Below are 24,577 nucleotides of genomic sequence, written 5' to 3'. Positions count from 1 at the left end.
TCTTCTTTTCCTTCACTGCCTCTTTAACTTCCTGTGTCCACCATGGAGTTCTGATTTTTCTATCCTTGCAGACAATCTCACCACATGCCTTTCTCGCTGAATCAATCAGGGTTTTCTTCAAAGCTTGCCACTGAATCTCCAAGGTTTGGTTCCTGTTCTCAAACTGTTTCATTTTTTTTTTTTCAATAATCTTTGTGTATTTTAGTCTACAGTTCACATCTGAGAGCTGCTCAACTTTTATTCGCTTTAAAACTTTCTTACATGTTATTCTTTTCAATATGAAATTCAATTTTATCCTGCTCAAGACTAAATAGTGATCACTTCCAATTTCAAATCCTATGTACACTCTGGTGTCCTGCACCAGGGAGAAAACATTACTGTCAACAATAACACAGTGAATGAGACTTTTCTTATTCCTAGCCTCTTCTCTCCATTTGAATTTGTGCACATTTTTATGTTGGAACATGGTGTTAGTAATAACCAGTCCATGTCCTGAGCAGAAATCCAACAGGTATTTGCCATTATTATTAGCTTTGATCTTTTCCCCAAATTTTCCTAAAATATTTTTGTATGTCTGACAATCATTTCCTACTCTGTTATTTAGATCCCCAACAAGGACCAACTTTTCCTTTTTCATTGTGTCAGTTGCTTTCTCTAAAGCATCAAAAAATTCTTCCCCTTCTACCTTAGTAGAACCTTCTGTGGGAACATAGGCACAAATAAGTCTCATTGTCCAATTCCCCACTCTGTTATTTGCCCACATCACTCTACTTGAGACTGACTGCCATTCAAGAAGATCAGCCTCGTATTTTGTGTTGAATACTATGGCTACTCCTTCTTTTCCTTGATTGTCATTTCCTGAATATAGCATTTTGTATTTATTGCTCAGAAAGATCTCAAAATTTTTGTTTTTTTTGTTTCAGTCACCGCTATAATATCGATCTGGTACTTATCTAATTCCTCAGCTAGCTCCATTTCTTTGCCATTCAGGCTTCTTATGTTGATAGTACCGATCTTTAACTCTGGTGATGTTGAGTTGGGGGTGTGCTTTCAGATTTGTTCCATTAGCTGAGTTTTCGCTGTTCATCCTGGTTATTAATATCAAGTTTGCTTAATTCCCCATATACTGCTTCCTCACTCATAGTCAATCTCTCCTTTTCAACATCCACTGCTCTCAAGTTCTCCATGATATCACATTCACAAGGATGAAATATCTTTATGAACTGTTCATTAAATATCACAACTATATCCTACACAGCAGTTGTCCTTATACCATTTTCTCGAACCAATTTCATTCTACCATAATTGTTCTTATTTTAGCTGTCTACATATCGAAAAAAGTCCCTGGGATTTTTTTTTTGGCTTCATTAGCTAACTGCTGCTCATACTGAACTTTTGCTACTCTTATTAACCGAGTCAACCTTCTTGCCTGTTCTTTGTATTCATCATGAAATTTATTATTACCACTCCTCTTATGTTGCCTGCATAATGCCTTTTTTCTCTGTATTGCTTGCTTAATTCTCTTATTCATCCATTTCACACCTACTTTATTTAATCTTCTGACCACTGGAACACATTTGGACATTGCTTCTACTAGATAGTTCTTGAATTTATTACTCAGGCAGCACTGATCTCCTTTCCAACCAACTCCTTATTACAAGATACAGCTGCAAGCTGTCCCCCTAAGCTTCTCAATCACCAGTTTTGTAGTCCCACAAAAACCCTTTCCTCACAGAAGTCCTCACATGGTTAGCAACCATCCAGTTAATCACTTCATTGTCACTCACACCAACTGGAGGGATATTTAACACCTCATTTATAATAACATCCTCTGATGAGATGATCAAATTCAAGATCCTCAATCCTCATGTGCCCTCTGTTATATACTGTGTGAGGTAGCTGTCCTTCAAAAACTCAAGAAACTAATTTTCTTTACTTCCAGTTGCTATCTTGTCATTCCAATCTATATTGGTGTAATTAAAATCACCCATAATGATCACTCTTTTTCTCATTTGTTTGGCTCATTTGATTATACTTTTTCTTGTCACTACCCTCCACATTACCAGGTCTATAGCAACATCCAACAAACTATTTCATTCTATTCACCTCTGTCTCACATCATACTGCCTTAAGCCCATTATCACTATTCCACCCCCCTTGCATTTCTACCTTGTATGGACATAACTCTTTATCTATCATCAATACCTGTTCTATCTTCAAGAAATACATCATATTCTTACATCTCTATTCCTGTCAGGATGTCATCCTCATCCAATCATGTCTTGCTTATGCCAACAATTTTTGGGTGAACGAACTCAATCAGTGCAACCGTTTTCCTTGTTTCTGATACTTCTGGCATTTGAATATAAACATAATAGCTCATTCCTGGATAACAAGTTTCTCTGATACCATTTATTAGATTTGACTTCTCCACACTTGCCTTGAGCCATTTCTTTTTTTTTCCTTACTCATTCCAGCATTCGCTTCAAACCCAACTGTTTTTCCTACATTCCAAGTCATCCCCTTCCCTTTTTGTCTACACACACATTCACATCCTCTTGGAGCATCAATCTTCCTCACACTGTGTTCCCTGTGTGTATTATTATTGTTAACATCATTATTATTATTCATTGATAACTTTTAACTTAACATGCTTTCACATCCTGTTATTTTTCTCCTCAGTTCTCTTTTCCTGTCTTAATCATTGTGTTTTTTGGCTTTCTCCTGCATTCTGGTCAACTTGCAATTAATTTCTTTTAACCTTGAAATTTCATATGTTAATTTTTCTTCATTTATGTCATCAATATAAAGATTTTTGATACTGGGTTCCATGCTATCGTGACCCTTAGCTTTCAACGTTGCTCTCTTGTTCTGGTTTTTTGGTGTCATTTTTTTTTTAAAAAAAACTACCTCAATTTAACAATATGTCTAAAAAATATTAGCAAATGTAATGAATACAAAAAAAAAAGTAGAAGCCATAATAATATAGCAATTTTTACACTCAGTAATCTAAAAATTACTTAATAAATAAAAAAATCATCTATTTTAGAGAAGCTTCAAATTATACAAGTGTTCATGAGGAATAGCCTCAAACCAATACCTCAGGTTGCATCTTGTATAGCATAGTTTAACACAAAGTTACAGTTCAAATTATTCAATATAAACAAAAATTGAACTGAAGCAAAGAAATTTTGGTAACAGATTTAGGCAGAATGATATATAATATATATATATATAAAATGAAAAAAAAAAACAGGCACAATAAAGTTAACATGCACCACATAAAGGTAAACTTGAGGTGTTAGAAGTTTGTAAGGGTATCTTTTAATTAATAGTAAACAAGATACTTAAGAGAGGTTGATCACATTAAAAGATAAGAAAAGATGCAACCTTATCACATTAAAAGATAAGAAGAGAAACATCTGGATAAGAAGCCAGACTCATATCACTGACATCATTCTTCACCACAAGTGACTAAAATGGAAATGGACCAGACATCTATCCAGAAGAGAAGATGAGCAATGACTACCATACTAACGAACTGGATTCCAAAAGAGGGAAAATGAGGCTGAGGACATCCTAAAAGAAGGTGGAGTGATGAATTGTCAAACTTTGTTGGGAAAAACTGGTCAACCATTGCCAAGAACAGAGAAAGGTGTAAGGAACTGGAGGAGGCTTTCGTCCAACAGTGGGCAGGAAATGGCTGAAAAGAAGAAGAAGAAAAAGATACTTAAACTTCAATTAGCTATCAAAGATCTAAAAATAAACAAAAAATGTAAACATACCACTGCAGCATCTGCCTCATATCCATTTGTAATCCATGATTTAGTTCCATTTAATATCCAACTGTCACCATCTAATCTGGCAGTGGTACTAGCAGCTCCAGCATCACTTCCATTGCCTAATAATACCAATATGTAGCATAAAATAAATGAACAAATGTGTACATTTAAAACATACATATACATACATATACATATATATATATATATATATATATATATATATATATATAAATTAATAATTTCATCTCGACTTCCATGTGATGGCATACTGATGTACTAGGTTTTGCAACTTCACGTCTAAGGTTCTTCTTCTTATTGTGCTATCTTCTATCGAAGGTCAGCGACCATCTTGGCGAACAAAATGTGCTCTTGTGCTAATCTGAGCAGTTGTGCACTGCTCTTTCCTGTCCACGTCTTGATGTTGTCAAACCATGATATTCTTTTTCTTCCTCTAGTTCCTTTGCCATCAATTCTTCCTACCAAAATAGTTTGTAGAAGTTGGTATTTGCTGTTTCTCATGATGTGGCCAAGATATGATGTTTTTCGTTTTTGATTATTTGTACAAGATCTTTAGCTTTGTCAATGGATTTTAAGACATCTTCATTGGTAATTTTTTCTGTCCATGATATCTTTAGCATTCTTCTGTATAGTCACATCTCAAAGGCTTCGATTTTCTGGATGGTTGTCGCCTTCAATGTCCATGTTTCAACTCCATAGAGCAGAATAGACCACACGTAGCATTTCAGCATTCGGCATCTGACTTCCATGTTTAGGTCTTTATTGCAGAATAGTGTTCTCATTTTCATGAAGGACTGCCGTGCAACTTCAATCCTTGTCTTTATATCTATTTCTGGATCCCACCGTTCATTAAGCCAGCAACCAAGATATTTATATCTTGACACTTGATCAATATTTTTCCCATTGAGTGTCAGTTTCATTGATGAGGCTGGATGTTTGCTGATGATCATGTATTTTGTCTTGTTGATGTTTATATTTATTCCCATTCTTTGGCTTTCTATGTATACTCTGTCAACGAGTTTTTGGAGATCCATAATGTTATCTGCAATTAGCACGGTGTCATCTGCATATCGTAGGTTGTTAACAATCTTTCCATTTATTGTGATTCCCTCTGGACATTCTTCCAATGCTTTTTTAAAGATTACCTCTGCATATTTGTTGAACAGGAGTGGTGAGAGCACACATCCTTGTCTCACTCCTCTTTTGATGTTAATATCACTGGTGGTAATGTTGTCTAATTGAATGGTAGCTGACTGATTCCAATACAGATTTGTTATTAGTCTTATGTCTTGTTCGTCTAGCCTTATTTGTTGAAGGATTTCTATTAAGTTACTGTGTCTGACTTTGTCGAATGCTTTTTCAAAATCTATGAAACACATAAAGACAGATTTCTGTTTTTCTATGCATTTTTGTATCAATATTTGGGTACAGAAAAGGGCCTCTCTAGTACTAAAACCATTCCGAAAGCCGAATTGTGTTTCACTTAGAGTTTCTTCACTTTTTCTATAAATGCGATTCTGAATTACTTTCAAAAATATTTTTAATGTTTGGCTCATTAGACTAATAAGTCTGAAGTCACCACAGGAATTCGCTTTGGGTTTCTTTGCGATAGTGATAAATGTAGATTTGAGCCAATCTGATGGAAATTCATCACTTTCATATATTTTATTAAATAGTTTTTCAAGAAGTTTGATGTTATCTGGTTCTATTAATTTTAAAAATTCTGTTTGCACACCATCTGGTCCACTGGCTTTTCCTGTTTTACTTGTTCGTATAGCATTCTCTATTTCGCATTTCATGATTGCTGGTCCTTGAATGTTATCTTTTATATTTATAGGCTTCTGTCTAGTATCATTGAAAAGTTCTGTTACATATTTTATCCAAATCTGTGCTTTATTCTCTTCTTCTAGAACTATTTTTCCATTTTCGTCTCTTAGAGACACTATTTGCTTTTTCTCAGTTTTCCGGAAATTTCGTTGATTTTCTTATACAGATTGAAATTATCATGTTTCTTCTGAAGCAGTTCAATTTCAGTACATAATTTTTTCATCCAATTTTCCTTGGCTTCTTTTATTTTTTTCTTGATGATGTTATGTGTTTCTGTATACCTGGCTAGGTCTTTGTTTTTATACATTCTTCTTGTATCAATAAGAGAAAGAATCTCTCTGTCATCCATTCCTGTTGTTTTATATTATTCACATAACCTACTTCTTCAATATTTGTTGTTACGATGGCATTCTTTAAGCTATTCCAAAGAGATTCCACACTTTTATTTTCTTCTATGTTAATCTGTTGTAATCGCAGGTTAAGCTGTGTCTTGGCACTTTTATTTATGTTTGGGTCTTTCAGTTTTTCTACATCAATTTTCTTTTTCTTCTTTTGTGATTTTTTAGCTGATTTTAATCTAAGACGTACTTCTGCAACTATGGGATTGTGGTCTGATGAGATATCTGCTCCAGGATAAGTCTTCGTACTCTTTATACTACTGTGGAATCTTTTATTTATCAGTATATAATCAATTTGATTTCTGACAATATCTTCGTCTAAGGTTAATATTAAAAAAAAAAAAACCTCCCACATTAGGCCATAATTAGCCATAAGAATCCGTTTCGATAAGCCAAAGTACTTTAATTTGTTATTTCTAATTTTAACTAATAGCTGGAATTAGTGTTAGCCACTATGTCTGTCTGCCAACTGCATGTGATTTCTGATTAGGCTGCTTTGTGTGACAAAGGGCAAGCTAGCTTGCCTCCATATAGTTCTGATAAATTTACCTTCAGATGAAAAGCTCTTTAAATTTTTCTTGCTTTCTAGATGGGATTTAAACATAGGTTTTGGTCTGTACAACTAAAGAGCATACACTGAGACAGCACATCAGAGAATCATAAAAATAACAGATTATTTTAACTATAACTGCTAATTTTGTAAATATTTTTGACATCACAATCAACAATTTCCAAAATGCATCCTTCACAGGATGCATGATACTACATGGTAGTACATGAACTATGATGGTGCTACCTTCCTGTCCACCATTTTCTTCCAAATTAATTTGTGTTGGTTCTTGGATTTTGGTTTTTTAAGACAGGAGATTTTAAGGCAAACTTTTTCTGAGAAGGGATAGATTATAATTTTTAAAAAAATGTTTAAATTTTGTTTTCTAACAGAATACAACTACATTGAATGCAGTTGTATCCTGATTTTGGGGAAATTAGTAAGTGTGAAATTCTTTTTTTTATAAGACAATTACACTTACTGAAATTCAAAATTATTCTTTCTAATCATCAAAATTGATTGAAAATACTCATCAGATAAGACTAATGTTACGACATTTTACATATTTCATTTTAGAAAATTTTCTTTTTTTGAGCTACTTTGAATATAAATAAATATATGCCAATATTTAAAATAATTTGAATATAAATAAATATATGCCAATATTCACCGATGTAAATAAACTCGTGATATGTGCGATTAAGAAGTACATGGTACCCCTCAAAACACTATCAAGTTAGCACAGGAGCGAACAACATTGGTGGCAGCATGCAGTGAAGAGAGTGCAACATACAGTCACTCCCGCAACTATATATATGTGGTGCTAAATTGGCCAGAGATAATATGCAAAGAAATGGGGATGATTGCATCACCTTAGTATTATTCCATGGATATTGAAATAGTAATTTCATGATTCTGTCATGAAATTCATTTAATAACCATCTTTGGCTCATGGGCCATACAATAATCAGTGGTGGGCTAGATTCAGCCTGAAGGCAATAGTTTGGCAATCCCTGTTCTAAGGCACTATAAAAGCATCAATTCTGATCTTGGTCTTCCATTGAATCATTTTGTTTCTAGTCTTGGCATCAAACACATTGTTTGCTATCCTTTCACCTACCATTCTATTTAAGTGACTCTATAATCATGAATCTAAAGCTGGTCTGGTTGGCCGAGTTGTTAGCGTATCCGCTCTCCAGCCAAAGGCTGCAGGTTCAAATCCCATTGTGGGCATGGATGTTATGTTTGTAATTGTCTCTGAGAGTGGTGGTGGGTGGCAGTAGATGGCGCTGGTGTAGATAATGAAGGTAGTTGCAGTTAGTGGAGTGGTGGAAACGGAGAGTTGTAGAGCACGTGCCCTCCCTCGATGAGTCTTTAGACTTCCTGGAGGTGTTATGTAATAATAATAATAATAATACCTTAAATCAGCTCTGGGCACACATTCTTGAATGTCAACAGTGTAGATTTCCTTCCAATGTCTTCATTATTAATATGATTCTGCCACTGATGTAATGTGCAACTTTAATTTTCTTCACACCTTTCATGCATGCAGTCTCAACACCACTGAAATTTTTTTTTTTTTTTTATGCAACTCACAGATTTATATGTTTAAAGTGGCTGGAACAATATCTTATGTACTGCTAGTTTTTTTTTCTTGAGTTAATTTCTCTCTTATTCCAGAAAAATTTATTCAGCTAGCCACTTAGCATATCAACATTACTTATTCCATTATTTTCATATTTAATTGGCCATCTTGATAACTAAACATCTGAAATGTTTTTTTAGGTTCTTAGTTAAACATCAACTGCATTCTCCAGTGAGAATGCAGTTGATGTTTTCTACCCTTTCCTTTAGTGTTACACAGTGATCAGCATTCATTTCAGACAAATTATGGAGACTACAACCATGAGGAAGGAATATATTCTACCAGCATAACCTTTCTCCCTAAGAATTAATTATAAACAGGACTATAGGTAATCCAGGATCTTAACTCTGATATAACAACTCTCATTTAAATTAGGATATCACTTTTGCTGTAATAAAATTATCTATATGAAATTGTTTTCTGATGTTGTCATAAACAGAATATAGATTTGATGTAGTTATTTTATTTTCATTTATTTATTTTTAATTTTTTTTTCACTTGAGGTCAGGCCAGTAGAATAACTGTTGATCAAATCATTGTCTCTTTGGCATACTGTGTGAAATGTAATATAGCTTATCTCTGTATATATATGTGTGTATACTCCAGATGATGACCTTAATATGAAGGTCGAAACGTCGGGAAATTAAAATAATTATTTCTAACATGGTTGTAGTCTCCATAATTTGTTTGAAATGAATGATGTTTTCTATGTTAATGCTTAGTCTTTTTAATTCTGATTTGATACCAAATTTGATATAGCAGCTAATAAATTTAGTTAACAAGTCCTGAAGATGGTAGAGGATTTATTTAGACATATAACCTCATCTGCATAGAATAAAGACCTGAGTTTAACATTTCTGATTATTTTGATATCAGGTTTAATGTTACATTTCTTCATAATGCAAGCCATGTACAGTTGACCTGCACTATAAATAAACTAGTAGGAACCAAAGAAATAGTTTATTATTGTGGATAGCTTGCTGTAAGCAAATTTTCTTTAGAATATTATTTTACCTATTGGGACTTACTACTCTTTTTGTAGTTTCTTAAAAGTGAGTTTGTTATAGTGAGAATCGACTACATAATATAATGGAAAGCATATCTTTCCACTAATGAAACTCCCTTTATCATACACCTGATTTTGCATCAAACCATCTTTGTATTCTCTCAATATGTCTGTATATTCTAACAGCTGTATTCCAGTACAGGCTATAAGAACAACAAAATTACAGGTGATATATTGTTTTGTATAAACATCACACATACACTATATAACTGTAGTGTTTTGAAGAGCTTTCTCTTGACATCTTACCAGTGACATATTTTTGGATCTTAAAAAAACTGAAACTCCCTGTGTTTCAGTGTGATATTCTGGAAGGCACTGGACAATTTGTATGAAATCAGCTAACAGTACGACAGCAAATGCCTCAGAACCTCTACCATTTGGATCGGTGTGGCTAGAAAAGAAAATCACTTGTTGAAACTTTGAACTCCAAAAGGATAACTCTGCTATTAGGAAAGACAGACTGGAAAACATTTAAAGCAGCAATTTTCAACTGTGTGCTGCAGAATTTTGGGAGAGGTTTGAAAAGAAGCAAGAAAAAAAATTTAGAAATAAAAAAAATGACTGAGATAAATTTTTGAAGCACTGTATATGTTTCATAAAAGGTCAATAAGAATGAAAATAATTAACAGTTTAACATAATATATATATATATATATATATATATATAAAAAAGTTCTTGCAGCAAAATTCCAAGAACTTCCATTCCATCCCTATGATTTCCAATCACAAATTAACTCTGCAATATACTTTCACCACCCTTGTCAAGTCAGCAGTGTCAGCCTTTAATCAGCTGTCATTCCATGTGAGTTTGAACTAATACATTTTTGTTTCTTACTGCTAGTTCATTTTAGTTATTTCCTTATTTCTAAATTTATTTTTTGTTTATTTTAAGGCTTGTTAGACATGGACAGATTTATAATTAAAAATTGCAGGTTAGATGATGACAATGAATCAAGGGTGGCTGACACCAGTTCTATTAGTAACACACATAGTACCATTAGATTAGTTCTAAAACATCATGCACCAGTATTTGTCCTTTGGGTTCATTTAATCTGGAGAAGAGCAGCCACATCCTATATGTCTTGTCTGCGGTGAGAAACTAGTAAATCAAGGTATGTTTCCAAGTAAGCTGAAAAAGACACTTTCACACAAAGCACTCCTATTTATGTGAGAAACCGAATGAATATTTAAAATTCTTATAGCTGATCAAACAGGCCAGGCTAAACAATTGACCAAAACCACAAATAAGAACATAAATTTTAAAATAAATCTTTTGAAATTCATGATCAAGATTATTTTTAAAAATAACATAATGATTAAAATAAATTTAGTTTAATCCTTTATCCAAGTGTGAGCAAACACAGTTTGTGCCTGAAAATATCTTCAGGACTGAGGCAAGGTGGTGCATCAGTTGGCAACTCATAGCAAAGGTGGACCAAGCTCTCATCATTCCTTGTCTCAGCATCTCCCACCATGCAAAGCACAGATGACAACAGATGTACCACCTTGCCTCAGTCCTGAAGATATTTTCAGGTGCAAACTTTGTTTGCTCACACTTGGATAAAGGATTAAACTAAATTTATTTTATTATAGTCTAACCAAGTGCAAAATAAACTTCCAATCTTTCTCTAAATCCAGGGTAATTTAATAATAAGGTGGTACACTGGTTGCAACCCGTATAGGTAAATATAACCTCTCCATTGCTTCTGCCTTAGTGTCACCATTTTTGGGTCAGCCTCCCACTGACGAGACCTCAATAAAGGTCAAAACCAGTCTAGGTAGTGGCCCTTCCCTCAATGCAAAGCATTATACATGTCCACAAGGAGATGTGCTTTGCATGGTGGGAGATGCTGAGACAAGGAGTGATGAGAGCTTGGTCCACCTTTGCTACAAGTTTCCAACAGATGCACCATCTTGCCTCAGTCCTGAAGATATTTTCAGGCACAAACTTTGTTTGCTCACACTTGGATAAGGTATTAAACTAAATTTATTATAGTCTAACCAAGTACAAAATAAACTTCCAACTCCAATAATGATTAAAATTTTCTTTTAAGCACATTCTTAATACTCATTTCTAAAATTATAAAATCTCTCCTTAAAAAACTGATAGATAACCTTGTTCAGTGGCTGAGTTGAAAATTGCTGATTTAAAGAAAGGAATTTTTTTTGAAAAAATGTTCAGAATAGGTGATGGTCAGTACCAGATTAAACCTGTGGAGGCCCCTAGGCAGTTGAAATCTTGCTCCGCCCCCCCCTCACAACCATCACTACTGTACATTCCATGTACATAGATTGCACCAAAATTTTTTACTAAATGACAGCTGACAGAAAATTAGCTTTTAAGAGACAAACTGTAATGTAAACCTGATGTCTATGGTTATGTACTTTAAGTTGTTAATAGGTACATTACATTAATACGGTATTTTCTCTATAGAGTCTTTAATGTAAAGTTTTTGTTTCTTTGAGCTGATTTATTTTTTCTATCTTTTGGAAACAATTTAAGAAAGCTTGATTGTAATTTTCTTTCAAGATCAAATTAATATTATTTTGATCCATTGTTGCAGGGCCCCCTAAACAGTGTGGGGCTCATAGGCCGGTGCCTACTTTGCCTATTTGGTAATCCAGCACTGGTGATGGTGTTGGAAACTAACAGAGACAACAAACGAATCTGACAGAATGGGGAAAATAAAATATTAGCCAAAGAAAATCAAAAAGATAATTCTAAATCAGACATTCTCTGACATGAAATATCAGAGTGAATATATATACCTACAAATGTCACCATTTAGGGAAGAAAAAAAAAAAAGTCAAATTGTGTACAGTTAGGAAAAGCAAGATATAAGTAGTGATTGAAGAAGATAAATAAAAAAAATCAACTTCTAGGAAATGTATGTGCAATTTGACAGAATGGAAATCAACATCACGGAGTGATCTGTCAGTGACATGTATGTTGTCTGGCTGAGCTATCTGTGTTGCAGATAGCTCAGCCAGACAACATACCATCTTGTGGAGATGGTAAGAAAATCTTACCATCTCCACAAGAGATTAGCAAACTAACAACCAGTGGCAGCCGGTGAAAATTTTAAGTGGGGGTGCTGCATATACAGAATGAGAAAAAACAATTCATTTTTTCCTAATCAGTAACCAATTTATTAATAAGTAAATTTACATATTACAAAAATTGCTTTATTTAAAATATTTCATCCTCACTATGAACACACACCAATAATAAAAGTTTTGTACACAGAAATAACGCACGCAAGCATACAATATATATGTAGTGACACTGCTCAACTAGTTTCAACATTCCGACACTGCGTTAGATCGCAGTGCATTTGTTTCGTGTAACAATAATTGAGAAAATATATAATTCTTTACATATTTTCAACAGTAACACTCGTCACAATTCAACCTTGTATTTAGAATAAATAAATAATTAATTATATGTTATTTTAACAGCATAAAATAAGATTTACCAAAAATATTTCACCCTCACCACGAACACACCAATAATAAAAGTTTCGTATCTCACAGAAATAATGCATGCAAGCATACAATTTATCTGTAGCGACACTGTTCAACAAGCAGTGTCAGATTCACTTGTTACATGCAGTGACAAGTGCAAACGAATAGCAGCAAGTCTAGCTGGAACTGATCGAACATGATAATTCTGACACTGCGTTAGATCGCAGTGCATTTGTTTCGTAATCTAAAGCATTAATCGAACAATTCCAATTATTAACTATTCTATCAATGTCAAAACATAAGCTGTAATCTTTAACATGTTGTATTGCATTTATATAATGTTGTAAGCATTGTTATTATTAATAAACACAAACAAAATTTATTTTTTCATTTTTTCCTTGGGCGTATTGCAGTGCTTATGTACAAGCCGCCACTGCTAACAACTGAAAGACTCATGTCTTTTGTACATCCTAGAGAGGATCTGAAGCTGGGTCTTTTTGATCAAAGGGAATTAAATTAATGCTGACTATTACAAGTGGTTGCAGGAAAAAAATATCAACCTTTTGTTGGTACTCTTAAACAAATGTTGAAGAGAACCGAATGACCATAAAAGTTAGAAATGAATTAAAAATAATAAACTGTAAAGGATGATCTCATAATGATGGAATACGAGCAATTTTGATGTGGTATTGTCTTCAGAATTATGAAGAGTGCTCTCCTGAGGAAAAGAGATGAGTGGTGAAAAGTGAAAAAAGTAGCAGAATACATTAAAACAGACTACATCAAATCGCCAGTAATTTTTTATTAACTGACACTTGGGTAATTTTAATGTTGTGGAGCATCCAATTTTCCAAAATCATGTAGGAAAATTGCATGTAACTTGTAACTTGACACAATTTTCATAATAGTTTTGATCACTAAATCACAGATCTAAGCAAGCATTCAAAACTTAGGGGTACTCCTTAACAAAATAAGCATGCTATTTTATAATGATTAGTAAAGAGATGAGCTTCATGAAAAAATCCAGTAATATTATATCATCTGCTGCTTCTGTTCTTCATATAAAGATGATAACATATGGAAAGTTAAAAACTTGGACAAATATAATTTATTCCTAAATTAAAATTATTATTTTACTCACCTGGTTCACTTAAAGCAAAGCATCCAACTCTTTCTCCATTAATAAATGGCTGAATATATTTTACTTTTTGTTCTTCAGTACCATATTTTAGTAGAGGCCACAAATACAAAGACTACAGAAAAAACAAATATATCTATCAAAATTGTAAGACATGGCCTTAGGATTTTCAAATTAAATTTTTAAGAAATTGGTTAATTTTAATCAACCTATTATTAACCTATGATTTCAAAGGTTTTTTTTTTTACACGAATCATCATCATCATCAAATTCCTGCCATGTACCCTCAAGGGATGTACAGGATATGATAGTACTATACGAAAAAAATTGCATCATTACTAACTTCCTATCTACAATTTTCCTCCAAATCAGTCTGTTACTTGTCAAGACTCCAACATTATCAGATCTTATATTTCTATCGTCTAAGGCACTTTGTACCGTATCAATCCACCTATATCTTGGTCTTTCTCTGGGTCATTTTCCTGCCAACCTGGCAGAGAACACTTGTTTTGCTAATCTTTTCTCTCCCATTCTATTTAAGTGACCATACCAACTGAGATTAGCTCTGCTAATGCATTCCTGGATGCTGACAATGTCAAGTTCTTTCCTAATATCCTCATTTTTAATATGATATTGCCATTGATGCCATCTGTTCATGCCTATAATCTTTCTCAGGACTCTCATATCTGCGGTCTCTAGTCTCTCACTCACAAAAGGATGTAAGCCTATTATAAACACTGAACAGTGTGGCTGAACTAATGCCATTAACATCGAAAGCATTAAAGGAAGCTAGCAGAGGAATTACATACATATCATTTCAACATAACCAGTGCTACTGAGATTAGTTAGTTATTCAATTTGACATCTGAATGCCATATGGTCACTCCTGTACCTTATAGAGTTTTAGAAGTGAAGTATTCTGCTAAAAGTGACAGGATCTCAGAATCCCTTTGCTCATAAAGTTAGTATGACAACCACAAATAATCCCATGGTGGAATTCGAACCAGCAGCCTCTTGGCTGAAGAGCTGATACTGACATTAAGAAGACTAAATCCTTATAAGAATGATTTATTCAGGCATTAGTGATCAAGGAAATGAGGGTGGAGTAGCTACAATATTCAACATAAGCATGAAGCACTTAAATGTAAGCCAACTTCAAGCAGAGAGATGCTGGAAGTTGAAGTAGGCATGAACACCACATTCCAACTTAAGCACATGCATGAATTCACAAAGGGAATACACAAGGGATAAGAAAGGTTACTATGTTATTACTGATATCTTCACACTGGTTCAGAATACAAAATTAATCATCATTTAGTTCCAAGTACATTAAAAATGAGTATCACACTGAAAAGAAAAATTTGTACACAAGTTTTAAAAAAATTAAAGTTGAGCAGGTAAAGATGAAGTGCAGTCTCAAGTATGCAAATATTATTTGGAGAACAACAAAGCTTAAAAAGCATAAAACCAGACAACTGCTAGACAAACAAAGGAAACACTGATTCAGCTAGGGGAGGGGGGATTATGTAGTAAAATTGACCGCACAGACAGAAAATTCCAAACTTCATGTGGACTCAAGAAGTTAAAGATAGTGCTGGAAAAGAAGAATGCATACCGAAAGTTCCTAACAAATGAGTCACGTGTCTTGAGAGAATACAGAGAAAAGTGTAAAGAAGATAACTTATGTGAAAAAATAGCTAAACACAAGTCATGAGCAGATTTTGGTAAGAATATAATATCGCAAAAGCAAAAGTGTTGTCTATATCCCTTGAAATGGACGTGCGGTTCTAAAATTCTTTGTAAAAGAAGATTTAACGCCAAAAGAAATTCATTCAAACTTCATAAAAGTTTATGGGCACTCTTCTCCTTCATTTTCAACAATTAAGCAATGGGCAGCCAAGTTTAAACGTGGCCGTACCAGCCTTGAAGATGATCCACATGAAGGACATCCAAAAAAAGTGTAAACAACATCAGAGCTCATTCATCAAGTGCACGATATGGTATTGGATGACTGGCGAGTCAAAGTGGGTGAAATTGCTGAGACTATAGGCATTTCAAAAGAACGTGTAAGATATATTTTGCATGAAGAATTGCAAATGAAAAAGCTTTGCACAAGATGGGTGCCACACTGGCTCAGAGCAGATCAAAAACACACTCGCATGAAAATCTCTGAACAGTGCTTGGAGCGTTTTAACAAGAATAAAACTGATTTTGTGCGTCGATTTATTACTATGGGTGAAACTTGGATTCAGCATTACACACCAGAATCCAAACAGCAGTCAAAAAAGTGGACAGAAGCCAGTTGTTCAGCGCCAAAGAAGACAAAGTTGGTTCCATCAGCAGGAAAGGTCATGGAACCAGTGTTTTGGGATGCTAAAGACATTCTGTCTATTAATTATCTTGAAAAGGGTAAAACAATAACTGGGGAATATTATTCCGATCTTTTAACCAGACTAGAAGAAAAAATTCGTGAGAAAAGACCCAGTTTTCAGAAGAAAAAATCATCTTTCATCAGGACAATGCACCTGCCCACAAAGGAGTTTTGGCAATGGGAAAATTAAGGAATCTACACTATGAATTATTGGAACATCCATCCTATTCCTCAGATTTGGCTCCCTCTGACTTCTATCTCTTCCCAAAACTAAAATTCTTCCTCGCTGGTCAGCGTTTTTCTTCCAATCAAGAGGTGATTGCAGCTGTAGAGGTATTTTGCAGATCTTACTGAGAACCACTACAGGGGCAGGATAATGGCACTGGAGCATCGCTGAAATAAATGTATTAGTCTTAAAGGGGATTATGTTGAAAAACAAAAATAAGTTTGAAATTATAAATTCGTTTTTTCATTGTTAGGCTGAGAACCTTTCAGATCACATTCATAATGTATCATCAATAAGAATGACATTATGAAAGAAAGTAGCACTAACGTCAACTCAGCTCTTTACCTTATGCAGATGATGTTACACACTTAAATCCAGTGCAAGTCTTCAGAACACTAAATCGAATAACTTCTGTAAGAAATTTTAAATATGAAAGTCTGTAAACAAAAATAGGCAAAAACATTAACCAGATTTTCAATTGTATGTTTTCCTTGTTTTGTAAATTCAGCATCATTTACTTTGAGCATTTAGGTATTTGATGGCTTGTACCAGATCAGAAGCTATCTGTATCTCTTCAACCACACATCCATTCATATGTATGAAATGTATCAGTTTATGCTCAGTATCGATGCATATGCAACCCAGCAGCAAATCCCATCCGTATGGATGAAACATATCATTTTATAGGTATTATTTCTGGGAAATTCCCATGTCACCCCTCTTAAAAACTATTATTTTAACAGCTATTTTTGTGTGTTTTTGTTTAGGAGTGGCGCTTATTTTAAATACATTGGCTTTTTATTCAAGAATTCATAGGGTATTATAAGTGTATTTTAAGGGTAAATATATGCAGACTAATAGAGGAAGAAATTTTGCACATACCTTCTTTGAATGTTAGGATGTCTTCGTTCTCCATACTTCTGTTGTTTAGGCTGTTGAAAGGGGGAGGTTCGGAAACGTGGGTTTTTTTTAAATAATATTTGTTATTTAATCCCAGAGTTGGGATTGCATATAAAGCAGTTCAAACGATCATCATGAGAGATTTGAACATGCATCGCATTGCTGCCAAGTTTGTTCTCCGTCTCTTGACTTTTGACCAGAAGGAGCATCGTCTGAACGTCTGTCAAGATCTTAATCAAAAGGCCATTGATGACCCAACCTTCATCTTAAGGGTCATCCACAGAAGATGAGACCTTGGATTTACGGCTATGACCAGGAGACAAAATAGCAATCATCACAGTGGAAGAGTCCACATTCCCTAAGACCGAAAGAAGGCAAAGCAAGTCAGGAATTTGACAAAGAGCATGTTGATGGTCTTTTCTGACATTAGGGGTATTGTGCACGGAGAATTTGTCCCACCCAGTCAGATGATCAATGCAGAATTCTACTGCAACGTTTTAAGGCAGCTGAGAGAAGACATTTGTCACAAAAGACCAAAACTGTGGCGAAGCCACAACTGGCTCTTCCACCATGGCAATGCTCCCTCCCACAACACCTTAAAAATGTGAGCATTTTTGGTGGCTAACAGTGTGGTGGTCTTCCCACATCCTCCTCACTCACCAAATTTAGCCCCTTGCAACTTTTTTTGTTTCCAGAAGCAAAACTGAAGGGGCAGTGGTTCAACATCATTAAGGAGATCCAAGACAAATCTTCCAGGAAGAGTTTGGAGCATGGCAAAAGTGATGGGATTGCTGCATAAACTTGAAAGGGCACTTCTTTGAAGAGGGTTGAGTTCAAATTTAAATTGGGTAAACTGTAAAGATTCTATTAGCCTAGTCGGGTTTCTTTTTGATAGCACCTCATATTTCTAGATAGGTCTTGACATTTAAAATCCATATTATACTTGAAATTATGGTCTTTTTACTCTCTTTTGCATATAAGCACACAAAGTTTGCAAATGAAGTATCTTCACAGCTAGTCTACTTGTATACTAAGGCTGTTGATTTGCTTCAGTATCCCACAAAGGCTACTACACAGACCAGTTGTTGCATTATGGGATACTGAGGCAGCAGATGTGAAGTCAACAGTCTCTTCATATACAAGAGGATTCATTGTGAAGGATTAAAACAATAATATAATTTCTTGTCAAGTATAATATGCTTTGCAATGCAGCAGCAAAACTTTCTACAATTTAAAAGTCACAATTTTTGATATTTTTGTTGTGATTAATCATTCTAAAGTTTACCTTCAAAATCCAAGTTATTAACTAGTCATTGACAAAAAAAAAAGGAGTATATTTAAATTCACACTACAGGCCTTTAATTGCTTGTACCAGACCAGAAGCTATCTGTATCTCTTTAACCACACATCCATCCATATGAATTAAAAATATCATATTATGCTTTATTATCCACGTTATTTTAATGGCATCTGAGTGTGGTTTCAATTTCGACGGACACCTCGTAATCATCTGTTGGATTATGTGAGATCATGCCTAGTAGTATCTCAATAGGCAATAGGTAGTAATGGTATAGCTGTGATGAGAGCATAGTGGTGACTAGAAGTGTTTCAATATCTTGATAGCTCTTTCTATTCTATTTCATTGCTATTTTGAGCCTCCGTAGCTCAGTCAGTATAGACGAAGCCCTTTGGTCGGAAAGACCTCGATTTAATTCCCGTCAGTGACGTGAGGAACCTTTATCTGGTCTCTTTCGACTAAAGGTGAGTTAGCCGGTCTTATACGATGGTAGGGGGTTTTACCACCAGAAAACTCAGGATTTTCGTCCCCCCCCAGAACAGGTAAACCGACCCCGTGAACACACATGGATTACAGTCATGAATACGTCCCAGCCATATGCTGGTCCTGAGCCAGGATAAAATTGGAGGGGGGGGGGGGAAGCAATGGTGAACTACCCTGTAAAAATCTCACCAGGAATACTTTGTGGGCAATGCCTACAAAGTCACCTACAATCGGAAACAACTGAAATCATCTGTTGGATTATGTAAAAACAGGTCATGCCTAGTAGTATCTCAATAGGTAGTAATGGAATAGTTGTGATGGGACACAGTGGTGACTAGTAGTGTTTCAATATCTTGATAGCTCTTTCTATTCTATTTCATTGCTATTTATTTAAAATATATTTACATTTTAAATAGTGCTGCAATAGAGAATATCTCATCTCACTTCTTAGTTTACATCTTTTCAAGAAATAATTCAGAGTTTAATATTATCCATATTCCATTATTTTCATATGTGTGTATAATAGCTATTTCAGCTATTATACACAAATATGAAGATAAACATGTTTGATTTCATTCTCATAAACACATATATAGCTCTCTAGACACAATTTCAAAGAAGATAACAAATTAAATATGGAAAAAAAATTAAGATAACAAGCAAAGCTGGACAGATCTGGGGAACCAGTTAACCATGCTACTGGCCAAGACGTCTATAGATATCAAGTTTATCATGGATGCGAAGTGCATATCAAAATTGTAATACCAGTGATATTACATTGAAATATATGATAGATACAAAGCGTATGAGGATGCGTATTTGATCCATAATGGCCAGTAAGGTGGTTAAACAAATTCATATGGACTGATTTCATATAAATTTCCCAGAGAAATCAACTATACCTAGCAGCATATATGATATACTACTAGATAGATATCGTATATCTAGAAGTATATACGATAATGTTCAAACCAATTTATAGATCTAAAAGTTGGTCTACCTACTGAAAGATACAATGATCACTACCACAGAAACACCACAAAGTATTGTCCAGAATGTTCAGATACCACTCGAAGTTCAAAGGAGTGGGCCCGATGAACCAGGTTCATCGGGCCCACTCCTTTTGTTCTACAGACGATCTTTTACAGAAAGAACTACAATACATAACTTCGTCCTTTCTATCTAATGGTTATAAGAATTGCTTCATTGAAAAAACTTTGAGTAGTTTTAATATGTCTTCCTCTTCAAACACAGAGGAAATAACGCGCATTACTATCCCTTATGTACAAGGCATCAGTGAACGTATAGCAAAAGTTTTAAAACCACTGAATATTTTTGTTGCCTTTCGACCGTTTAGAAAAATCTCCACCTTTCTCACTTCTCCTAAGGACAAGCTTCCACATCTTAATCATCCAGGTGTCTACCAGATTCCGTGCTCTTGTGGATTATCTTATTTCGGACAAACAGGATCTGCCTCTATTCGGCTAGAAGAACACCAATCTTATATTGAATACTTTAAACCTGAAAAGTCTGGACTTTCTGAACATGCCATCTTCACTAGACACAGAGTTCATTGGAGAAAGACAAGTTCTTCACAAAAGTCAGATTCTCATGGAATGCCTTTATAAAGAAACACGTGAAACTCTACTTCATTCTCCTAACTTAAACAGATCCGACGGCTTACGTCTATCCCCTTTATGGGAGATAGTACTTTACAAATCAGTTAATCTTTCCTAACTTTTTATTGTATTAATTTTTTTTTTTTTTTTTTTTTTTTTAGGAAAGTTATTGACCTTTTTAGTTATTTTACACCAGCTACTTAGGTGGCGCTTTTTGGAATTGTCAGTTAGTGTTTAATTTTGAGCTTAATGTGCTGAAGATGCCTGTGACACACAGGCGAAAATTATACTAATAAATAATCTTTCTATGTGAGTTTTTTCCGTTATTTATTGTGTACCGATATGTCTACTCACGGTTTACCTCTTTTAAAATTTAAGCAAATGAGGCTGATAAAAGGCAACTAAAGTTGGTTCTAGAGTCCTAAAGGTGTCCCCTAGCGGGATAAATTGGATTGTCTTGGTCATTGAGCTGATGTTCTTAGTATGCAAGCTTCCCAAATCTGGGACAGTCCCATGCAACTGCAAGGGACCTGGTATACTCCCGGCAGGTCTAGGGGAAATGGCTGGTCTTTGGTGGAGGAGATAAGAGATGCCAATTTCTTATGTGGTTTGTAACTAGTTGTGAGGTCATATTTTCTTAGGATTTTTGTTAGTTTTTTTGGATGTACCCTGGATATAATGAATGGGGATAGACTTAGAGTGATCTCTGTTATGAAGGGGAAGGGGGGGGAGAATTGTGGTTAATTGGTTTTAATATTTTTTGGATTTTGGGGGGGTTGTAGCCATTGGCTAATAAGGTGTTAAGATATGGTTAAGTTCAGTAGTTAAAGCATCATTGTTATCTGAGCTGATTAATTTTGCCCTGTTATATAGGGTTTTTATAATCCCATATTGTTGAGGGGGGGTGAGACTGCTGGTGAATGTATCTACTTGTATGTGTAGGCAGGTGTGCGCCGGCCATATATGCAATGTGTGTGATGCACATAGACGGCAGGATAGTAAAGGTGCCAAAGATTTGGTATAATATTTTAAATAAAGTGAATTTTGTCAGCAAAATACTGCAGTCTTCATCTATGAATCTCCAACTTGCTTTAGATGCATTGAATGATCTAAATCAATTTTTAAATGATTATAGGTCTGATGAAACTTTCAAAGAAATTGTAGAAAGCTCAAAATTAATTGCAGCAAAATTTGATGCAGAATCTGTATTTTGTAGTAGTAGACCACTAAGGCGATGTAAAAAGACAACACAATTTGATTACGAACATGAAAATATAGTAGATCCGGAAATTTCATTTAAAGTAATTTTTTTTCTCTGCATAATAGATCAAACATTACAAACTTTGCAAGAAGGATTTACTTTATTAAAAGAACATATGAATTCATTTCAGTTTTTGTATTTCTTAAGTACTTCACAAAATAAAGAATATTTATTATCTTGTAAAAAGTTACGACAAAAATTAACACATGAGAATCATTCAGACGATTTATTTGCATAAATCATTCAGATGATTTATGCAAAGAAATTTTACACTGTCAACCATTTATTTCTAATTTTAAAAATGATATATATCAGATAATTCAGTATATTTATTTAAACGACTTAATCACAGTTTATCCAAACTTTACAATTGCCTTCGGTAGCATCTGCGGAACAGTCCTTTTCTGAACTTAAAATTATTAAAAACTACTTGCGCTCCACAATGGTACAAGACAGACTTTCAAATCTTGCCATTATATCAATAGAGTCAGATATTTTGGATCAATTTGATATACATGATATTATTCGAGAATATTCATTAATGAAAACTAGAAAAGTTCAATTCCCTAAGTGATTTTTCTTTGTTTAAATATTTATTTAAATATTTCTTTACCCAATAATGTTTAATATGTTCCTATTTTATATACTTGTAAGTTACTATTATTTATTTATTATTTATTTACTTTATTTCTTTCTGAATTATTTTGGTTGTTTTTCTACCTTTCTTGTATGTTTATTGTTTTTAATACATTTTTTTTTGTAATTTCTGCTTTTTGTTCAATAAACTTATAATTAATATATTTTGTATTTCATTTTTACTCACTGATACGTTTTTATAAAGTAATTTTTTATTGGGGGGGGGGGTATAAGGGTGCCAACTGAAGTTTTGCACACAGGCACACCCCTGTGTGTAGGATTTCTGTAAATGAAGAAAGTATATCCATCAGACTGACATGTAATTAGTTATCTTCATGGCCATCTTCATGGGAACTTAAGATAAGGACACGTGCACGCAAGTACTACATAACAACAAATGAGAAACGAAGCGAGGAAGCTACCGTTTTCCTAAAGTCCTGATGGTGCCCCCTGGCGGGCTATATTAGGTGTTCTTGGCCTTTGGGCTGAAGTTCTTCTGATGTATGTTTCCCAAATTTGGGGCAGTCTCATGCATCCAAATTTGGCATGTTCCTAAGGGCTGAGGCTGATTCCGTGAATAGTCTTTCATATTTGAACTTGTTGCAGTGTATTACTGTGGCTTTCTTCCACCTTATTCTGTGGTGAGTATCCAGAGCATGGTCTGCAAGCCCAGAATGGCTGTACTGGTGAAATCGGATGTAGTCCTTGTGTTCTGAGATTCTGATATTTGCTGTCCTGCCTGTTTGGCCAAAGAAGGACAATTTATAGCTGCAAGAGACCTGGTGTATACCCTGGTATACACCAGGGGTATATGGATTCTAGGACCAACTTTAGTTGCCTTTCTTTAACTTCATTTGCTTAGTGTTAGTACCTGTGTGCACATATCATTGTTTTGTGAGTCCTGAAGATAGCAATGTAACATTTCAGAAATTCAGGAAGGTACTAATTAAAGTTTTTAATTAATAATCTAGTATACGTTGTCATTTCCTGAAAAATTAAAAACTATGTATAACCAACACATAAGTTTATCTACAAGAATTTCATAGTTCGGGGTTATGCATTCTGGTAAGAGACATTCACCAGGCATCTGCCACACCCATCCATCTGCTTAGTAGAGCTTAGTAGAGAGAGTGTAGAGTGATTCGTTGCTCTACAACACAGCTTTCCAAGCTTTCCACATTCCACTGTACATGCCCTTTGCACCACTGAAGATGACGCTGCATGTTGGTTCAGGTAATGTGAGGCTTGCATTGTGGTTCCACCATTGAAACTCATGTTGTGAGCTTTGGTTCTGAATGTTTTTGTGGGATTCATATTCCAGTCAATGCCTGGAACTCTACATTCAGTGTGTCAGCTGATGAACAGCAGTTTTTACATATTATTTTGCAGCACCCTACAGTCAAGTTTAATAAGTGTGGTGGGTCTACAGGTAGCACTCTTGTAGTTGACTCCCTGTGCTTCCATCTCAGTATGGTATCAATGATTATTGAACGGACATGGCCCAATCTGGGCCATCCCCATTCAATAATCATTTGTAAACCTACCTTTTGTAGGATAGCCACATAAAAGAAAGTATCATTTTAATCATTATAATTCATTAAAAAAATAACTGAAAACTGCTTAGCAAGTTTTCATCTTGCACTGTTAACACATAATAGCGGCAGTAGATACACATCCTCCAGATAACTTCTCAATTGCTAAATTTGACAAACAGATAGGCCTGCAACATGGCATCCAATCACAATGACGCTTTCAAACTCTATCAGTTCTCTTCTTGCAGCCATTTCACCTTCACGCAGTTACCCTGACTTGGGAGCATATTCCTCCAGTTTATACCAGCTACAAATACGACTCGTTACATGGCACGATGCATCTTGCCCATGGGGAGTGTC

General features: G+C 34.7%; 1 protein-coding gene across 1 annotated transcript in view; it reads right to left on the bottom strand.

Moving 5' to 3' along the window:
* Window positions 1-24,577, bottom strand: part of Arc42 (Activator-recruited cofactor subunit 42) — a 164,307-nt gene that overhangs the window by 115,926 nt on the left and 23,804 nt on the right. Inside the window, exons 4-5 of the mRNA XM_090412720.1 lie at window positions 13,896-14,007; window positions 3,786-3,901 (exon numbers count right to left, since the gene is read on the bottom strand). Of these exons, the coding sequence (XP_090268846.1) occupies window positions 3,786-3,901; window positions 13,896-14,007 (228 nt within the window). The remainder of the gene's footprint in view (window positions 1-3,785; window positions 3,902-13,895; window positions 14,008-24,577) is intronic.

Source organism: Typopeltis vanoorti, chromosome 23 (assembly GCF_054136105.1).
Source record: "Typopeltis vanoorti isolate ZY-2024b chromosome 23, IOZ_Tvanoo_1.0, whole genome shotgun sequence".
Classification (NCBI taxonomy): domain Eukaryota; kingdom Metazoa; phylum Arthropoda; class Arachnida; order Uropygi; family Thelyphonidae; genus Typopeltis; species Typopeltis vanoorti.
Note: the sequence above shows the minus strand (reverse complement) of the source record. Positions and strands in the feature narration are given on the sequence as shown.